This window comes from Asterias rubens, chromosome 12, assembly GCF_902459465.1.
Source record: "Asterias rubens chromosome 12, eAstRub1.3, whole genome shotgun sequence".
NCBI lineage: Eukaryota > Metazoa > Echinodermata > Asteroidea > Forcipulatida > Asteriidae > Asterias > Asterias rubens.
This window is the reverse complement of record NC_047073.1, coordinates 11,405,848-11,422,750: the sequence shown is the minus strand read 5'-3', so window position 1 is coordinate 11,422,750 and position 16,903 is coordinate 11,405,848. Positions and strand designations below refer to the sequence as shown.

The 16,903-nt window shown below is 37.5% G+C and overlaps 2 protein-coding genes across 2 annotated transcripts in view; one reads left to right on the top strand and one right to left on the bottom strand.

Moving 5' to 3' along the window:
- The first annotated feature begins 429 nt into the window (after positions 1 to 429).
- On the top strand, positions 430 to 4,850 carry LOC117297372 (zinc finger protein 367-like). Its single transcript, XM_033780364.1, has 4 exons — positions 430 to 1,056; positions 2,392 to 2,511; positions 3,054 to 3,198; positions 3,891 to 4,850. Exons 1-4 carry the CDS (start codon positions 648 to 650, stop codon positions 4,105 to 4,107), a joined length of 891 nt encoding a protein of 296 aa, XP_033636255.1. The 5' UTR covers positions 430 to 647; the 3' UTR covers positions 4,108 to 4,850.
- Positions 4,851 to 11,997: 7,147 nt separating this feature from the next.
- Positions 11,998 to 16,903, bottom strand: part of LOC117297371 (sodium bicarbonate transporter-like protein 11) — a 58,625-nt gene continuing 53,719 nt past the window's right edge. Inside the window, exon 18 of the mRNA XM_033780356.1 lies at positions 11,998 to 12,375. The gene's annotated coding sequence lies outside the window, so the exon portion shown is untranslated. The remainder of the gene's footprint in view (positions 12,376 to 16,903) is intronic.

Genomic DNA, 16,903 nt, shown 5'->3' with positions numbered 1-16,903 from the left:
TTTATCAATTTTTGATGAAGCAAGGGTCACAATCTCTGGAATACTTTTATAACTCTTGAATTTGTGTGGAAGTCATGGCACACAATGTAAAATGTAAACAAGTATCTTGCCTACCCAACAAGACAATGGAACGTCCAAGGTCACTCTTTTTGTAAACAACAAAAAATGTTACATGGTATATTTCTTGTATCGCCTATTTTTATTGCTATTTAAAGTCTAAACGGACATGCACAGAGGCTGCAGTAGTGTTAGTTTTTGTTCCACACAAAAATGTATTTCCATTTAATCATTATCTCAAACATGGAGGTAGAATCTCAAATAAGCATCCCACCTCCCCGGCTTTCCTATGTGGACCAGCTGCAGATAATCACTGAACCCCGGGAAAAAAGCGCGGCAGCATTGATCAATCAACACAACCCGCGCCCTTTAATAATTACTACTTCTGGATTCCTACGATTGTATTGGACATCATGATGCTAGAACCAGGAGGAAAAATACGTGGGAAGGCAATACTTGATGCGCGCGCCCTGCAGATTACCCATGTTGCATTTCGGTTTAAAGGCGCCAAATTCGGGTGCCCGTTCATTACTTGGCGCGTAACATTTTACACACACAAAACGTAACATTAACGTCAAGATCGAGAGAAGATGCAGGACAATATGGCTTCGGTTCTAACCAACTCCCCACAGAAAATCTGCCCGAATAAGATCATGAGATCGCCAGTTCGTTCACTACGGCTGGACGCACTGCCACGGAGCCCGGTAAGCCCTGGTTTGGGTGAACTTTACCCGTGGAAGTGGGCCGAGAGTGTCCGGAACGTTCAGCTGAGTCCGAGTAGTTCATGCAGTTCGCCCGGGTCTGAGCGCGGTTTCATACCCGGTCGCCCACCGGTGCAAGCACTGCAGAGTCCCAGCTCGAGAGGCCGTCCACGCGCGGAGTCTATTCCTGAATTACAGAAGGAGGGATCGACATCTGGGAATGCAATCAGATGCAAGATTTGTCAGAGGGTGTTTCCTCGTGAGAAATCGCTCCAAGCTCACCTCAGAACACATACAGGTGAGATTTAACTTGTTTATTTAAAAAAATTCAAGTTTAAATGTTTACTTTTTCAGGTACCCATGACCATCATTCATGATCATGATGATTTATTGATGTTATTAATGTTTATAAAATGATAAATTAAAATGTTGGTCTCCAACTTTCAAGTTTCATTGTTCCTCTACGCTGCTTTGTTTTGTGTTTTCTCTTTTGAGTTTTGACTGTTTGTATAATTATTATATTATATTTTCTTGGAAGTGATGGATAAAATAAAAAAAAGGTGTATTTACTATTTCATGATCATAGTCAGCATTGTGATTGAAAATGAATTACGCTACATAAATCATTCAAACATGAGTGCAACTGTAAGGAAGACTTGGAAAACAATGTAAATCTTGTTATTTTCAATCGATTACAATTGAAAAGTGGTGTTTCACTGCGGCATATGGAAACTTTCCCGCTAGTTTATTGCTGAAGTCTCCCATCGCTACAGCATACATGAAAATCACTCTATTCATCAGATGAAATTACAAGTCCCATAATAATAATAATAATAATAATAAAACCATTCTTATATAGCGCATATCACCGTGAGGTCTCTATTAATTATGCGCTGTAAAAGGAAATCAACAATTATTGTACAAAGTAAACAGATATGTTTTTAACCGGGTTTTGCATTGTTCTGATGTCTCAGCCTGTTTGGCAACCTCTGGAAGACTGTTCCATAACTCAACTGATGCATATTGGAAAGAGCGGGAACCGTACGAATTGGTTTTGATTACAGGGGGAGTCAGCAGGGATTTATTTGAAGATCGCAGATTTCTGGTTGTTTTGTACTCCTGAGCTAAGCTTTGAAGATAAACGGGGGCAATACCATGGATACATTGATAAGTCAGAACCAAAACTTTAAAATCAATTCTAGCCCGTATTGGCAGCCAATGGAGGTCCTTAAGAATGGGTGTGATGGATTCCCGAGTGCGAGTTCTGGTAACAAGTCTGGCCGCTGAATTTTGTATGCGTTGTAATCTGGCAATCTGAGTGTCCGGTCCTATGTTATAACCTTGTGAAAGGAAACCTTTACAATTAAAAAAATGGACCAGTGAAAAATTTTGCGGACTATTGACTTGGTTAGCCACTGAAAAAGTTGAGGGCAAACCCTCCTTTAATTTTTAGGTAATGGACGTGACGTTATCAAGAAGACCTGCGATTGTTCACTTGGTACTTGGTTGTTTTCCTCAACAACTAGGGCGGGGGGGGGGGGGGATATATTAAATGGTTGCTATGAAGCCTTGTATGTGTGTGATGATTACTAATACTTTGTATATTTCTTTCTGTCTCTTTATTTTGATGTAGGTGAACGACCTTTCAAGTGTGACTACCCAAACTGTGGTCGTGCCTTTGTGCAAAGCGGCCAACTCAAGACACATCAGAGGCTGCACACCGGGGAAAAGCCATTCTTCTGCACTGCTAAAGGTTAGTACCCGTTATGTGGTTTATATATTACAGAGGGCAGAATTGGAAGATTGTTGTTATAAATTTTCGCTATGGTGTGTAAAAAATCAAGAATGCCATGGTGTGTAAAAAATCAAGAATTTTTTTAAAGCCAGCGTTTGACAGAGTACCCTGTCTCATCCACAAAGCACACTTTTCTAACGTGGTTCTCCCAACATCACTTTCACAATCTTCGTGTGTGTTTTGGCGCTCGTAAACAATGACCGTTTCATTCAGTGTTGTCTCTAGGCATAGGAAAGCCCCAATTTAGTCCCGACTAATGAATGGAGTGAGCAAAGTGCCAACAGTCTTTGAGGAATTTGCCTTTTTGAGATATGGTGGACATTGCAGGAGTGCACTCTTTGGATAGAGTGTATAAAGATAAATGTACCCAAACCAAATTGTGTCATATAGTAATGATCAATCCACCATATCTCAAAATGGTTATGGGGAATGGTTACAAGTTTAAAAAAAAAAATCAAACTGGTCATAAATTCTGTGCATATTTTTTGTTGAATATCCAGGTTGTGTGAGTCGTTTCACACACGCCAACAGGCATTGTGCAGATCACCCGTACGCCACCCTACAACGAGAGAGCAACGAGACATTGATGGAAGAAATTCTACGCAACGATGAAAACAGCGAGGATGTCAACTTGTGGTTACAGAGGTGAGTAATACTACCACACCTGGGCCCAATTTCAAAGAGCGATTTTAGCACAAAAGGTAGCTAAGCATAAACCAATTTTGCTTACCAGGATAAGGTTACCAGTCAAACTACCATGTCAGTGTGTCACAAGTACAACTTGTGACTGGTACTCTGCTCATCTCTGCTTAAGCAGCAAACATTGCTCAAAGATGTAGCAGGAAACCAGTCTTAAATAGTTCATGTGGAATGTTATTTTGGATTGTACCCTTATTCTGGTAAGCGTGCTGTTGTTTTGCTTATGCTACTTTTTGTGTTCTATGCAATTGGGCTCTAGAGTTTAACAGGAGCACATTGTTGTGTGCCAAAGTTGCACAGCTCTGCTGTAAGACCATTTCAAACAAAAAGAGTCTTGTAGCATCCCTGCTAAAGAGGCAAACGGCCCCCCCCCCCCAACTTATTGTTGTTATTGTGGGTTGCAACCTTCAAAACTTAGGTAAGCATGCTTTTTTCTTTGTCTTCTCCCACTGTTTTTGAAACAAACTTCCTAAAACATTGACTGTTTATGCATCAAGTTTCTTCGCTTGCAGTTCCTGTATAGTAGTACATTTTTTTGGTAAAGCGCTTTATAAATGCCTTTGTAGTATAGTATAGTATAGTATCAAAACATTCATATACTTAGAAAAATAATCATACATTACATGTTTTCATTACAGGTATGTGGAAACTTACCGAGAGCGAATTGACACAAAACAGCAAGAGCAACAGGCCAAGAGAAAACGTGAAGCGGACATGACGGCTCAGAATGGAAGCACCCCAAAGCGCCCTCGTGCCATAGCGCGTCGAAGGCTCCAGGAACAACGCGAGAAGATGTTAGGAGCGATGGCGCTGATCGAGTTAGCGCACAAACTTCCTGCCGAGAGCCCACGATAATTCATTTCAATAAGTTGCTATTTATTATCTCAATGTCTAAAAATCTTCTCTTTAAAAAAAATAATAATGAAATCATGTGTTGTAAAAGACGAGGAGCCTGGCACTGTGACAGCTTGACAAGTGCCTATGGCGGCCCTTCCATGGCAAAACAGCGCAACTCACAAATTTTATAAAAAATAAAAAAATTAAGATAAGATCTCTTCTGGGTAAATTGAAGGGACATTTTCCATTTCAACGTTTCAGAGACATACGTCGTATGTTTTTGAATCTAACATGTCCTGTCTTTGTCCCTTTACATTTTTATTTGGTTTTATGGCAAAACTGCTTATCTTTGCACTTCTTTTTTTCTGAATGAATTTAATTTTGCAAGTTGGGCTGCTTAGCCATGGCTACCCCCATCTGGGTGTATGTTACCCCTCTATCTAGCCTTGTCAATAGGAAATGAATCTTAAGTAACAGGGTTGCATTACTTAAGCAAATAGTGAAGTACGAACTGAAATTGTTTTTTAAAGGGTGGGGGGATGGAATTCAAAGGGTAGTACAGCCCCTTTCACACTAAATCAATTTCCAAGGAAATTTTAGTTAACATTTCTACTCTTGAGTTGTAAACATTTTCCAAGCATTGAATCAGAAAACATTTCCTTGGAAATAGCTAATCCTGCTGTGGAGTACGTTTAAAGGTAGTGGACACTATTGGCAATTACTCAAAATAATTATTAGCATAAAACCTTACTTGGTAACAAGTAATGGGGAGAGGTTGATAGTATAAAACATTGTGAGAAACAGCTCCCTCTGAAGTGACGTAGTTTTCGAGAATGAAGTAATTTTCCACGAATTTGATTTCAAGACCTCGAAAGACCTCAAGGTCTCCAAATCAAGCATCTGACATTTACCAATAGTGTCCAGTGTCGTAAGGCCAAATAGCCCCCATGGGTTTGCATCCTGAGTTGTGTTTTGGGGTTGTTTTTTTTTGTCCCCAACAGGACAGTTGCACCAAGTATGAAACAAACAGAGGGGTGGTGGTTGGATTAACATTACCCCTGAATTTCCTGGGGTTTTATTTCATGGGAATTGGCTTGGTAGGGCTTAAGGCATTTTCAGGAGAAATTGAGAAGTCCGAGTGCCCCTACTTCATTCGTACAAAATAAGTTTTTTTGTTTTTGTTTACTACCTTCTCGTGTCGAAGGCCACCTACCTATCGAACGAAGCTATTCCATTCAATTTTCTTCAAGAAAATTGGCATTGTACATTATGCTTAAACGGTATGTTATGTTGTATTATATTACTATATAATGTGTAATCAGTCCAAGACTGCTTGTAAATGCCAATTTTAAAAAGCGTTAAACCACTTTTATTAAAGATGAATATGTATATAATAGAAAAAATAGTAGTATTGTTTTTTTTTTATGTGTGCTTGCTTTATGACCATTTTCAGTTGCACTGTAAGGGTTTCAGTTTGTGGGAATTTTTTTTTTACAGATTTGCATTTTACTGTAAATAAATTGTAAACTTTGTTTCTCAGCTTATTACGATTGTGTCATATGCCCAATTTAGAAAACTTGCCCAGATAGATTTTGCACCTGTCTGAAGTACAGTAGGGCATATCCAGCACTTAAGTTGGGATAATTATCTAATGGGAGACTTTCTGGGACGATAGAGGGCAGCAGACTTACCGGGTAAATCCATTGTTCTCAGGATTATGCGCATGTTCAGAACTACGTAAACAATGGAAATTTACCCGGTATGTCTGCTGCCGCCTAGCGTTGGAAAGTCTCCTATTGGGCGGCCTTGTGCTGCACTCAACACATTTGCATTTTATAACAAATTTACTCTGGAAATAGAAGTAATAAAGTAAAAAAAGGAAAAAGAACTATTTGGTTAACTTGTCTTTTTATTTTAGGTGACTTTCTAAAATGATTTTCGGGTAAATGGAAATCATAGTTAAAACTATACCTGATGTCGGATTGACTTATTTTTGAACTTGTTTTAATTTCCTACAAACAAAATAAGCTCTTTTTACACAGTTGATTAGAAGAACAAACCTTTACAGTGTTCAGCAATCTTAGCGCTAAGTATTACAATATTTCTTGCTATAGTTTTCAGAATATAAGCAGCAGCCAACTTCTCATTCTATTTCACAACAAACGCCTCCACCCTCTTTAATTGGTTCTTTGTTAAAGGGACGAGTTTTCTTGGATCGGTCGAGTTGGTCTTTGGAAAGTGTTGGAAACCATTTTGTTATGAAATGCATTAAGTTAGAAAGATGTTTTAAAATATAGATTATAACAATCCACACAGATATACCGTGTTAGTTAGCAAAGGAAAACCACGTGATTTCGAGGCATGTTTGTGTGGATCATTACATTCTACTTTTAAAGGCAGTGGACACTATTGGTAATTATTGAAAATAATTATTAGCATAACACCTTGATTATGAGTAATGGGGAGAGGTCGATAATATAAAATATTGTGAGAAACAGCTCGCTCTGAAGTGACGTAGTTTTCGAGAAAGAAGTAGTTTTCCACGAATTTGTTTTCGAGACCTAAAGTTTAGAATGTGAGGTCTCGAAATCAACTATTTAAACGCACACAACTTCGTATGACAAGGGTGTTTTTTTCTTTCATTATTATCTCGCAACTTTGACGACTGATAGAGCTCAAATTTTCACAGGTTTGTTATTTTATGCATATGTTGAGATACAGCAAGTGAGAAGACTGGTCTTTGACAATTACCAATAGTGTCCACTGTCTTTAAAACATCTTTCGACTTCATAACAAACGGTTTCAAACACTTTGCATGGACCAATCCAGGACAATGTGTCCCTTTAAATTGTAAGTTGAATGTTAAGAGCCACCACTACTCAAAAACAGGATGTATTACATGGTGTCAAAGCAAACCTTGTTGAGTATTGCTACTATCCACTATCAGAATCTTTAAACTTTTGCTACAGATCGAAATTCCTAATGCCTACAGATTCTAAATTCATAACCTTAAAATTACACTTAACAACAACTTTGTTTTGTGTGTGTTTGTTGTTCTTTCTTTAGGAGAGGAGGCGGCTGTTAAGACCCCATGGTAAAGTTCTTGGATCTGCATCTGAATGGCTTTAACAAAATACTACCAATAGAGGGCGCTATGTCAGTTACACTGTGGGGTTTACTACTCTAAACATATTTAGGCCAACATTCAAGAGCCAAACTGATTATCATAATTTGTAGGCCCTCAAAATCTTTTGAGTAGTAACGTTTTATAGGTCATGTCATTGATTTATCATAACATGAGGGATCTGTGCTTAGATTTTTGTAGAATTAGGCTTTAAAAGTTGGGCTTGGGAATTGAAGGAATGGCTCGTGAAATCTGTCATTATAAGTCGGTTATGGAACAAGCACATTTTGTGGGGATGTGTAATATTATCTGAGTTTAATTCCATTTCCTAACAGTATTTCATAAGTACATTCTTTATTTCATTGGGGATGTGTTGTGGCCGAACCGTTAAGAGAACCAGACTAAGAGAACCAGACTAAGAGAACCAGACTAAGAGAACCAGACTAAGTTAACCAGACTAAGAGGACCAGACTAAGAGAAGCAGACTAAGAGAAGCAGACTAAGAGAAGCAGACTAAGAGAACCAGACTAAGAGAACCAGACTAAGAGAACCAGACTAAGAGAACCAGACTAAGAGAACCAGACTAAGAGAACCAGACTAAGAGAACCAGACTAAGAGAACCAGACTAAGAGGACCAGACTAAGAGGACCAGACTAAGAGAACCAGACTAAGAGAACCAGACTAAGAGGACCAGACTAAGAGGACCAGACTAAGAGAAGCAGACTAAGAGAAGCAGACTAAGAAAACCAGACTAAGAGAAGCAGACTAAGAGAACCAGACTAAGAGAACCAGACTAAGAGAACCAGACTAAGAGAACCAGACTAAGAGAACCAGACTAAGAGAACCAGACTAAGAGGACCAGACTAAGAGGACCAGACTAAGAAAACCAGACTAAGAGAACCAGACTAAGAGGACCAGACTAAGAGAAGCAGACTAAGAGAAGCAGACTAAGAGAACCAGACTAAGAGAACCAGACTAAGAGAACCAGACTAAGAGAACCAGACTAAGAGCTCCAGGGCCCACTTTCATAAGACCAACTCTACCGAGCCAAGGGAAGGCAACTGTTCCTTTAAGTCGGTTTGGGAACAAGCACACTCTGTTGGGGATGTGTTATCAGCTTAGTTTAATTCTTTTTCCTAACAGTACATTCTCTATTTCATTTGGGGTGTGTTGTGGCCGAGCAGTTAAGAGAACCAGACTCGAGCACTGGTGTTTCTGAGCAGCTGAGAGTGTGTGGGTTTGAGTCCTGGTCGTGGGCATGGCACTCTTGTACTTGACTGAGCAAAATACTTAAAGGCAGTGGACACTATTGGTAATTGTCAAAGACTAGCCTTCACAGTTCGTGGGTCTCAACATATGCATAAATAGCGAACCTGTGAAAATTTGAGCTCAATCGGTCATAGAACTTGCGAGATATGAATGAAAGAAAAAAACATTCTTGTCACACGAAGGTGTGTGCGTTTAGATGGTTGATTTGAAGACCTCAAGTTCTAAATCTGAGGTCTCGAAATCAAATTTGTGGAAAAATTTCTTTCTCGAAAACTATGGCACTTCAGAGGGTGCCGTTTCTCACAATGTTTTATACCATCAACCTCTCCCTATTACTGGTCACCAAGAAAGGTTTTATGCTAATAATTATTTTGAGTAATTACCAATAGTGTCCACTGCCTTTAAGCACAATTGCCAAATCCTTCAGTTGGGACAAAAGCTGTAGCAGGTCCCATTTACTGGGCATGGGATGGGTAGTGCACGTTACTAAAAACATATCATGGAATAGTAGCCCCCAGTGTTTCTGGTTCACAAAGCAAGCACCCTTGTTTACAGGTTTCCTCAAGCTTGCGAGCTACTAAGTTCACTTATGAGGCAACCTTGGTTTCATTACAGAATAAAAGTTCACTGTTACACAAGCAAAGCAAAAGGCACGCTATCTTGCCTGCACACCGAGTTCTTGTAAACAATAGTTCAATTCAAATACACATTTTTTTCCATACTTCCATGGAATATTGATGTCAAGTTGTACAATTTTTTTTATGAAGTACACTTTTGCTTTATACATAGTTTTCTGCAGAATCTTGCTTACCGGTAATACAGTTTTGTCTTTTGTGGGCCGCAGACATCACTTTTGAACTATCACTACGTTGACCTATATTACAACCTTTGATGGTATTGACGACGATCAAATGTTAAAGATACATCTGTGGAAAGAAATAGTCAATATATCATTTATTTTAAAGTGAAGTAAACAATAATTGACATAAACAACAACAAAGTAAACAAAATAAAACTGATTGACACAATGTTAGGTTTTTACTTGGCTGTATTTATTTACTCAAAGCAACTGTGGGGCAAATGTCTACTTCCCCATAAAACAAGTTTGTGAAGAATTTCTTCAAAAGAGTAATCATACTTTTTAAGAAACTAAAAAAAAAAGGATGAATTCTCACTTTTAAGATACTAAAAAAAATGGTTGTAATCATGTACTAAAAATATTTCACAAAAGCCGAGGTGCAAATTTCACTGAAGCTGGTGGATAGTGAAAAACTACCTGCTCTTTAGAAAGAAGAAACAGAACACCAGTGTAGGACCATCAGGGCCCAACTTTATGAAGCTGTTTAGCAGAAAATGTATGCTCAGCAAATTCCTTTGCTACACAACAATTGAGTGGGCTATATATCCATCACAGAAATGTTGATGTATAGTTTAATTGCTCTTTTTTGTTGTTGTATTTTTGCTAAGCTAGACTTTTCTGTGCTTAGCAAGTTTTTTGTGCTTACATGCTTTATGAAAATTGGGCCCTGATGTTTGGGGCCTGATGGAAAAGAACTGCTTTGGAAAACAGCTCTTTTCAGAAAACAACTGCTTTGGCTTATGGACTACGGCTAGAGCCCCATCCGTAATTTTGAAAACCATACAATTTTAGTACAGAATTTCAAACAGGGGGGACAGTATCTAAGCCTGGGGCGTAAGCCAGAGCTGTAAGCCGGTGCCATAAGTTGTGGTTTATAAAAGTGAATGTCTTCATTGTTTTCCTCTTCTGATGGCCAGCTCTATGAAAATTTAAACCCTGAACTTGTAACATATCATAAAATATCAATTAAATCAATTTAAAAGTCAACCATTCAGACACAACAGAACTTTCTAAATACTTCTATAGCTATATAAAAATTATCTGGTATTTTAAAAACAAAGTTGTAGAAATAAAAATCAGATCCCTTTTCATAGATAATTTTTACTTCAAACAATAACTCAGTATGTCCTCTTTGGAAATGTAAAACCAATTATATCCGCAAACAATCATTAAATAACTTCTTCACAAAATAAATTATAGCACAATTTGAACAACTTGAGAAAAATACTGTTTTCAGAAATGTCACTGCGATGCCGTTTTTGCTGTATACAAGAAATCCAACTAGCTGTTCTACTTGCAAAAAAATAAGCAAAAAAATAAGGTGTGATGAATGTTATTCAACAAGGATCTTTCACAAAACAAAAACAAGCAGAATTTGGCGCCCTCCGAAGGCCAGTTTGGCGAGGATTTATTTGAAAATCCGGGCAATTACTTGGGCCTTTCGAAATCATCAATTTGCGGGCGTTATTTGTTATCTACAATATCTTCTTTTTTAACACTAAAGAACCAATTCATTCCCTGAAATATTTTATGCACTCTAAAACAACTCCCAAAAAATAAACAAAATACAAAGCTTGGAAACGCTATTATTATTCTTATGTGGTAATACCAAATTTTTATAAAAGAAAGTGCCGTTATAAAACAAGTAATTGTTTATACGACTAGGTCCAACAAAAGCACTAGTGACTGGGAAATTCTTTCGTCTTGCTAGAGTCACCCTATGTATTAGTGGCAAGTATACACTGCACCAGGAAAGAGTGGCAACAACTTTATCAACATATTGCATAGACTATATTAAATAAGAACGTTGTGCTAATTTTAAATTCTCCTTTAGGCATAAATGTGTTATAAAACTTCACTCTGTGGTTTTTGGTTACTTTTAGTACAACAAGGACATCTCTATTCGCTTCGGAAATATACTCGTATCAACAAGAAAATTGCAACAACAAAGTATTTACAAAAGTCTTAAACTCTGATAAGCATGGAACTCAGTTATAGGCCTTTATCGTTGTACATACAGCCACCGTGTCCCTCCTCCATACAAAACAATGTTCACCAAATCAAAGCTATAAGGGGAAAAAAGGAAAAACCAGCCCGGGTGTGTCTGTAACCAATAATGTTTCAGTCAATGCCCAGTATTTGACCAATGGTAAGATCAACCGAAACAGTCATTGGTTTTGACAGTGAAAATGCACCTTTGGTCTCTTTTTTATAAAATTATGACAGTCATGTGCGTGTGTTTGTATTACCTTCCCAACAAGGAAACTCAGCAAAGCTCCCATAAGTGGATATAAGCGCCAAGCTGGTGTCAGCCAATCTCTCTCATACACAACATTTGTTTAAAGGCAGTGGACACTATTGGTAATTGTCAAAGACCAGTCTTCTCACTTGGTGTATCTCAACATAATTATGCATAAAATAACAAACCTGTGAAAATTTGAGCTCGATTGGTCGACGAAGTTGTGAGGTAACTATGAAAGAAAAAACACCCTTGTCACACGAAGTTGTGTGCTTTTCAGATGTTTGATTTCGAGACCTCAAATTCTAAACTTGAGGTCTCAAAATCAAATTTGTGGAAAATTACTTCTTTTTCGAAAACTACGACACTTCAGAGGAAGCCGTTTATCACAATGTTTTGTACTATCAACCTCTCCACAATACTTGTTACCATGTAAGGTTTTATGCTTACAATTATTTTGAGTAATTACCAATAGTGTCTACTGCCTTTAACGTCTATGAATGTGAATGGCACATACCAATAACTTGTGAATCAGTAAACCAGGCACTAGGTTCAAGTCATTGTGAATTCAGCAGTTAGCTTAGCCGGATTTCGAACCCACATCTTCAAGTGCAATTCACGCCCAACTCACTTACATTGGCTTCAATGGATAACCAAACGCACAGAAGCAACGCATTGAGCTAAAATCTTGTTTCTTATACGCAAGAAGCTTTAGCTTTTTGGCAGTTGCATAATAGAAGGATTAAAAGCTCCGCCTTCGGAATGTATCACCAAATCACGCCAGTGGAGTGCACCCTAAAATAATGACAAAAGTGTTACTTTGTTAAAATCTTCAATGATTTGGGGATGAACAAATAAAATGGACTAGAGCAGAATTTGAACCAGGGACCTCTGGATTAACATGACGACGCTCCACCAACTGAGCCATCTAGCCCTATATTGATGTTCTAACTATATTGTTAATATTTTTGTTCAAGGTGCCAGTCAGAAGCCAAAAATGAACAAGTCTTATCTCCTGTAAATTCGGTTTGTGGTTACACCATGTGTGTATCTACCTCCTAGGTAGAGTTTGTTCTTAGAGAGCTGCCTTTCTTTATTCTACTACCGCGGGATAGATTGTTCGGTGTTCGGGAGACTTTTTAGTTTTGAAAAGAACTGTCCTGCTTATTACCTATTACCCGGGCGGATGGTATAGAAATAGGCTGTGACTTCAACTTTAGCTTAAAAGGATCGTAATTAACTGTACTACCACAGAGTCAGTTCTTAAATTGGTCTCAACTTTTCGACTAGCTTGCTCTAGTCATCGTCAGGAGACTATCATCTCCTACTTGGGAACCCTGGCTACACTGCAGTTAACAGTCTTATGGATTCTGACTGATAGCCCTGCACAAAAATATTGAAAACCTGGGGAGACCGCCACAACTATAGTGCTAGATAGCTCAGTTGGTAGAGTACCAGCACACCAATCCGCAGGCCTCAGGTTCAAATCCCGCTGGAGTGTGGAAAAGATGGCTGCTGTGTAGTAATAAAGACCTAAAGAGCAAACGATCAACCTCACACTTTGTTTCCATTAACTTTAGTATTACACAATATCTACAAATATAAATCAGGAACTTTGTGATAAATATCTTTTTGTATATCTACATTATGATACAAATTGCCCATTCCTTTATGACCTCATAAATAACGCATATTTGTAAAAGTTAAAGCAGAAAAAAACACCAATTTAAATCAACAAAATGTAGCTGTTTCTTTCTTTCCCAATATGAAGATTGTCACGCAAGATGTTATGTAATTTTCTTCAACAAAAACTCTCTCACAAGTTAAATATTTACCAAAACAAATTCATAAAATATCCTGTACAACTTTGATTATTGTCAAAGACCAGTTTGATCCACAATCTATCTGATCCAACATATACAAGAAATAACAAGCCTGTAGAGTTTAAGCTCAATTGGTCATCGCAATCACAAGAAAACAGGGAGAGAAAAAACAACGCACGTATTTTCACTTATTTTCAAACATCACAACCCAATTTCATGACTTCGCTTACCGTAACATAGAATCAGCGCTTATGTAAGCAGGTATAAAACGGCGCTAATGTCTACGTGGTTCATGGGTTAGCATGAAATCTTTGCTTGTGGACGTGCATAATCCCCGCTACTATAGGCATTCTTCACTTTTACACAGATAGCGCAGAAATTCGGCGCTCACAGAGTAAGCAGAGAATGGTGATCCATAAGCGCATAATTCGGCGCTCACAGAGTAAGCAGAGAATGGTGATCCATAAGCGCATAATTCGGCGGCAAGCAGAGCCAAAAAATCGAGTCCAGGTTTTGTAGGTTTTAAGTAAAAAGTGGCTTTAAGGTCTGTGACACACTCACTTTCCAAATTGTATAAAACACCAATCTAGTGAGTGACAAGGAGGAATCAGGGTGACCAGCACCTCTAGAAGGCCATCCTTCCACTAAAATTGCCAACAAATAACCGACTCTAGGAAAGAAAGAAGGAAATAATTGTTGTTATATAATTGCCAGTGTTGTAGGTCTCGAGATCTATCTTGGACCTTCAGGTATCGGACTATCAACATTGATAATTGCACTGCCTGGTATCCAACATTTAACACTGTTAAACCTGAGGTTAGACACTTGTAATTTATCTTCCCCACTTTCATAACGACTCCACCTATCAGAAAATGAGTGCATCACAAAACCGAGTTTGACAGTAGAGCTCCTCTTTAGCAAGTTTACCATACACAATAGGGGGCATTTTAGGGACGCTTGGTGGCAGCAGACTAACATGTACAAGGTAAAATCCATTGTTCTTGATAATGTGCACTTGCTCAGAATTAGGTAAACAATGGACATTTACCCGGTAAGTCTGCTGCCACCTAGCGTTCCAAACTCTCCTATTGGATTAAGGTGAGCCTAGCTGTGGTCCAATGAATCTGGATAAACCTTTACTTCTGTCTACGATATTATCCAAGAAATTTCATAGAATAGTTTGAACAAAACTGTAATAATAACTTTTCTCAGAATTTAAGTTTCACATAAATATTTCATAAATACCCTGTTAATACATCGATTTAAAGCTACGTTCGTTAAGGAACTGAGAGCTTTGGCAAGGAACTTACACAAAATCATAAATAAAACCGTTTGACAAATTCTGGATCCATTTTAACGTCACTACAAAAATCCCCTTGTTATAGAGCCGAGAAGTTGCAGTAAAACATTGATTGATTGAGCTTAAATCTCTAAGGTTGGTTTACAAGATTATATTATTTATCCGCAGTAAGCTCCGTGTAGTTTGGTCATTCTGATCTGAAAAACTATCACCCAAGAAATCATGGTCTGATAAAATGATCTTTTGATTTGGTCATTCGCTTTTGAAAATATATTTATATCGGAAAGCTAACAAGGTACCTGTTTTTCATTTGGTCAGTTTTGCAAACATCAAGTTGTAGTTTTCTATAAAAAAATATTTTCCTTTAAATACACTGGACACTATTGGTAATTGTCAAAGACCAGTCTTCTTACTTGGTGTATCGCAACATATGCATAAAATAACAAACCTGCGAAAATTTGAGCTCAATTGGTTGTCAAAGTTGCGAGATTATAATCAAGTTCTAAATTTGATGTCTCGAAATCAAGTTTGCGGAAAATTACTTCTTTCTCGAAAAACTAAGTCACTTCAGAGGAAGCCGTTTCTCACAATGCTTTATACTATCAACCTCTCCCCATTACTCGTTACCAAGTAAGGTTTTATGCTAATAATTATTTTGAGTGATAACCAATAGTGTCCACTGCCTTTAAATTTTAATCAACATGGGCATATCAGACGGAACATTTTTGCAGGATGCTTACTACCATTAACACCTTTATAACAAGTAAGCTTTTAGATAAAAATTACACATTTTTGTTCACAAATCATTACCAAAATATGACCCTTCAATCTTTATATTTCTTGCAAGCGGAGAGTTTTACCTGATAAATTTATAATAAAAAAAAAAAATAATAAAAAAAACGGTTTCCTCCTTATTAACATTTGATTTGATTGTCTATTTTAATAAATCCGTCAGTTTTGTTGGATAAGTTAAAAGTAAACTTCCTACACAGATTTTTGCCAAGTTGGTTTTACAAATATATTTTAGTACCGAACCATGCACTAGGAATACAGCCTTGGCCAGGAAAATATAATGCACCACTTCAGAAATGCCCTTTAATTTGGTTTCTTATAATCTACAATTTTAACAACTTCTGTCGCAATTCTAATTTTCTATACTTTCCAAAAACCCCAAAACACACTAATCAGTGACATTCGGATTTCTTTAATTGGCACGTAATAATTAATGCAATATTTCAGGTAGAACAACTGAGTATAAATTGAGGTATACTTATAATTATATTTCTTACATACTTTCATGGTGGTTATTTTCTATTAATGATATAGATAGGCCTATAAACCATAGTTGGGTCAGTCCAAATTACAGTTGGACAACAATTTTGTTTTATTTCTATGGGCAAAGTTTAGCTTTCCTGCGTGAACAACAACAAGCTTGAGTAACTATATTATATGAATATGAAAAGTAAACTTGAAATGAAACAGTTGCACCCGCAAGTTTACTACTCATATTTATATTGATGGCTTATTCTCCACACCATGCAAAGCTTCAAACACCATTTATTGATAAAACATGTTATGAGTAAACATTTGTTCGCTATGTGTACATTTGTTTGCCTTCTTTTTCTATCTTTCTACATCAGTACTGCATGATGAGTTTCAGACAGCGGAATCCCAATCTGGGTCGCACCATGCAAATTGGCATTTTGAATTCTTTACACTTATATCCATCTTGCGTGTTTATGTTTTGTTTTTGCGTTTTTTCGCTTTGTTAAGTTTTGTTCGTATCTTAAAGTATCAGATTTATCATCGCGACCACTGCAAGTAGGTCTAAGCTGACAGATGGAATGTTACATAATACACATTTCTAGGGAAAGTTTTTCAAAGGTAAACTTGGGTCGGACCGTGACAAACTATTAACCTTTTTTTTAATAGGCTGCTCATCTGGCCTTATGCTTTTATTATTAAGATATATTTTTGGTATGTAGCCCGGGTATATAACCTGTTTCAATGGCCAAATAAGTTAACTGATCTTTCTTCTTGCAAAGCAGGGTGTAAGCCAAATTGATAAAGCCTGTATGCAAATTCTTCCTGCTTATTGAACAGCTCTTGCGTATTGAACAGCTCTAAGCATTGTTTCATAATCACTGCTTATCGTAAGCAAACCAAAAGCCATGCTGACTTGAAGGCAGTTCTTGTAAGC

What these genes read in the sequence shown, in the direction of transcription:
- LOC117297372 (XM_033780364.1), top strand. Translation starts at nt 648, where the DNA reads ATGCAGGACAATATGGCTTCGGTTCTAACCAACTCCCCACAGAAAATC. An exon ending in TCACCTCAGAACACATACAG is followed by an intron (nt 1,057 to 2,391) that starts GTGAGATTTAAC and finishes ATTTTGATGTAG; the next exon opens with GTGAACGACCTTTCAAGTGT. An exon ending in ATTCTTCTGCACTGCTAAAG is followed by an intron (nt 2,512 to 3,053) that starts GTTAGTACCCGT and finishes TTGAATATCCAG; the next exon opens with GTTGTGTGAGTCGTTTCACA.